The sequence below is a fragment of the Argentina silus genome, assembly GCF_951799395.1.
Source record: "Argentina silus genome assembly, chromosome: 13".
Lineage (NCBI taxonomy): Eukaryota > Metazoa > Chordata > Actinopteri > Argentiniformes > Argentinidae > Argentina > Argentina silus.
This window is the reverse complement of record NC_139667.1, coordinates 2,911,183-2,913,682: the sequence shown is the minus strand read 5'-3', so window position 1 is coordinate 2,913,682 and position 2,500 is coordinate 2,911,183. Positions and strand designations below refer to the sequence as shown.

The window sequence follows — 2,500 nt, the reverse complement described above, 5'->3', positions numbered from 1 at the left end:
CATAGAACAGAATTGAATAAAAAACAATGACTTCACTGTCCAGCCGGAGCAGAGATCTGCCTTTGACATAACCCCAATAACCCCAATAACCCCAATAACCCCAATAACCTCAAGCACACGATAATCGAATCACATATTGACAGCTTTCTTTCGAAGTCGACGTTAAATCACGATAACAGTGAGGTTTCATATTGATGCCTGCTCACACAAAGGTACAGAAACAGCAGTGTATAAACCCAACTGTCATTAGAACACTCAAGGACCGCCTGCCGCACAGAACCCATTTTATGCCTTCAGGTTTAATCATGCTGAAATGTTTATTTCGGTGTGGAGGAGCTAAGAATAGTGCCTGCCCTGTCACAAGGGGACGAGGGGGGAGGCTTGGTACAGCTCACAGGGGGGGCGGTCTGGAGCGCGCTGACACAGGGGGCGGTCTGGAGCGCTCTGACAGCCAGTCGTGTGTGACTGACCGTCGGCTGCTGTGACCTAGGGGCAGTTTGATGGGGGCAGACGAGGACGGATTGAGCATCCTTTTATCTGGTTCCTTTTTCAGGAGCGGCCGTGCGTGGCGTGGGGGGTGGGGGGGTGGTGGGGGGTGGGGGGTGCTGAGACATTTACTGTTGTGTATGGTCACACGGGTGAATGGAAACATTGAGCTGCCACACACACACACTGGCCACACAGACACACACACACACACACACACAGTACACACACACACACACACACACACACACACAGTACACACACACACACACACACACACACACAGTACACACACACACACACACACAGCCACAAAGCCACAGAGCCAGAGCTCACAGGCCAGAGGCTAACCGCTACCATCAACCCTTCTTTGTGTATTCAAGCACAGCCTATAGGCCTTGAGGAGCGTGAACGCTGTACACGCGGTCAGTGAGGTGAGCTGTTTGTGATGATACTGTAGGGACGGCTGAACGGGTGATGGTGTCGTTTCTACCTGATGAAGTGGCTGAAGAGCCGGGTCGTGTTGCGGATGATTCGCGCGGCGCGGGACTCCTCGTGCTGACAGCGCTGCAGGGTCAGCCCATCGTCCATGTGGCCCTCGGAGTGGAGGCAGGCCTGGAGGGAAGACGGGAGGGAGAGGGAGGGAGAGAGAGAGAAAGAAAGAGGGAGAGAGAGAGAGAGAGAGAGAGAGAGAGGAAAGGAGAGAGAGAGACAGAGAGAGAGAGAGAGAAAGGGGGGGGAGAGAGAGGGAGAGGGAGGGAGAGAGAGAGGGAAGGAGAGAGAGAGACAGAGAGAGAGAGAGAGAAAGGGAGAGAGAGAGAATTGAAGGGAGAGTTGAAAAGAGGGAGAGAGACACGTTCAGAGACATGGGACACACTGTACTGCACCCAAGGTTATCTAGAGATACTAGCAGACAGGAAGGCTTGAGAGACAGAGGAAGGGACGGACGGAAAGACAGAGATATGACAGGGGACATTGCCAGACATTAGCTGCCGTGACGAACGTCTAGTCTGTAACCCAGGTGCTGATACTACAGGCTATCTGACTGTGTTCATATGATCTGTCTGGGGGGGGTGTGGGGGGGGGGGGACTGTCACACAGACTTATTTCATAAGTCATTCATTAGAGTGGAACCAAAGGGGTTGTGTTACGCTTTAATTCAGTCAGAAGGAAGCAGTGTGACAGATTTACCTCAGCGCTATCAACCAATCACCAAGGCAGCAATTATCTGCTCTGAGATATCTCCTCATTTCCCTAATCTCATTACTTTAGATGCATGCCCTGATTTTCACATCATCATACGATTACACCATGACCGTTCTAATTTAAAAATGTGAGAATACTGTCGGTTAGTCCAGGCTGCACGAAAACATTCAAGAAAATACTATCTGTGTTCGTTTCTCACCCGTCTCTTCAGAGGACCCAGGCGAGATGATTTTACATCAGGCGCCTGGTAGGACAGCCAAAGTCCCGTGGCCACATGCATGACGAAGCAGATTGAGTCCCCGTACTTAATCTCTGCCATCCCCATGCCCTCGATGTCCCGCTTTGGGCTGGACTCCAGCTTCTCCTAGGGAAGGGGTGGGAAGGGGTGGGGTGGGGGGATTGAAGATATGAAGATATCACACAGTCTACCATACACACACACACACACACACACACACACACACACACACGCATGCACGTACGCACATACTCACACACATGACACACACACACACACACGCACACACACACACACACACACACACACACACTCTCCTACCTAATGAGACCTTTCAAGGTCTGCTGGAGAAATTGACAGTTTCCAGGAATAACAACACAGGCACCAAATGTATACAGTTTTATTCAAATCCCAGGTTTAATTATGTTGAGCAGCAGGTGTCAAGGGACTTTGATCTAAAGAAGCAATTTAAAAGATGCTGACAGATTTGGATGGGGCTGGTCAAGGACTGAAGGGGGAGATGACCTCCTTCTATAATATGACTCATAATTACAGACACCGGAGTGCCGG

At 50.8% G+C, this 2,500-nt stretch overlaps 1 protein-coding gene across 1 annotated transcript in view; it reads right to left on the bottom strand.

Annotated features, from left to right (window-relative positions):
- The window catches only part of LOC310814160 (ryanodine receptor 3), a gene marked incomplete at both ends in the record, with an annotated part of 112,956 nt that overhangs the window by 72,997 nt on the left and 37,459 nt on the right, over positions 1–2,500 (bottom strand). Inside the window, 2 exons of the mRNA XM_083683460.1 lie at positions 980–1,101; positions 1,892–2,056. Coding sequence (XP_083539586.1) covers positions 980–1,101; positions 1,892–2,056 — 287 coding nt within the window. The remainder of the gene's footprint in view (positions 1–979; positions 1,102–1,891; positions 2,057–2,500) is intronic.